The sequence below is a fragment of the Triticum dicoccoides genome, unplaced genomic scaffold (assembly GCF_002162155.2).
Source record: "Triticum dicoccoides isolate Atlit2015 ecotype Zavitan unplaced genomic scaffold, WEW_v2.0 scaffold160957, whole genome shotgun sequence".
NCBI lineage: Eukaryota > Viridiplantae > Streptophyta > Magnoliopsida > Poales > Poaceae > Triticum > Triticum dicoccoides.
The window spans coordinates 1-748 of NW_021215141.1; the positions used below are offsets into that span (position 1 = coordinate 1).

The 748-nt window shown below is 48.3% G+C and overlaps 1 protein-coding gene across 1 annotated transcript; it reads left to right on the forward strand.

The window, feature by feature from the left end:
• Positions 1-14: 14 nt before the first annotated feature.
• LOC119344249 (36.4 kDa proline-rich protein-like) lies at positions 15-538 on the forward strand (the record flags this gene model as incomplete). The annotated part of the gene is made up of 1 exon (XM_037614778.1): positions 15-538. A coding segment is annotated over one exon (318 nt), but the record flags the coding sequence as incomplete, so codon positions are not given.
• Positions 539-748: the final 210 nt, after the last annotated feature.

The following is a 748-nucleotide window of genomic DNA, read 5'->3' on the forward strand; positions in this document are numbered from 1 at the left end:
CGCCAGCACCCACCCCTGTGACTCCGACGCCACCCCCAGCCCCGGCCCCAGCGCCGGCTACATCGACCGGCAAGTGCCCCGTGGACACACTGAAGCTACTTGCGTGCGTGGACGTGCTCAATGGGCTGTTGCACGCGGTGATCGGCAGTAGCGCCAGGAATACATGCTGCCCGCTGCTGTCCGGCGTTGCCGACCTCGACGCTGCTCTCTGCCTTTGCACCACCATCAAGGTCAAGGCCCTCAACATCAACCTCATGCTGCCCATCGCCATCGAGGTGCTCGTCAACCAGTGCGGCAAGAGAGTGCCGAAAGACTTCCACTGCCCTAATTAAGCTCCATAGATTACTATATGTACTATCAGTATCACCTGCATATGAATGTGATACATGCATTAAATTCTCTTGTGTGGTCACACAGGTGACATATCGAAGTGTAATAATCTATATGTACATGGATTTGCAGCTCTGACTCGCTACTTGTGACGGGGAGCTGTGGAGCATGCGTACATTGTGTTTGTGTAACAGCGTATCCTATAGTAACCGTATAACATGTTACCAATTGTGGTCTTCCATCGGTTTTGTAGTGTGTGTTTTCTTTTTGAAGAACTATGAATAAAATGTTCGTACTGTGTAAAAGAAGTTTTCACATCCACTTGTAACCCATACCAAGATACTTGTTGAACCATATGCTTTACAGGATTCGGATTTTCGAGTTGAACATTTTGATATATTATACATTTTTTTCCTAC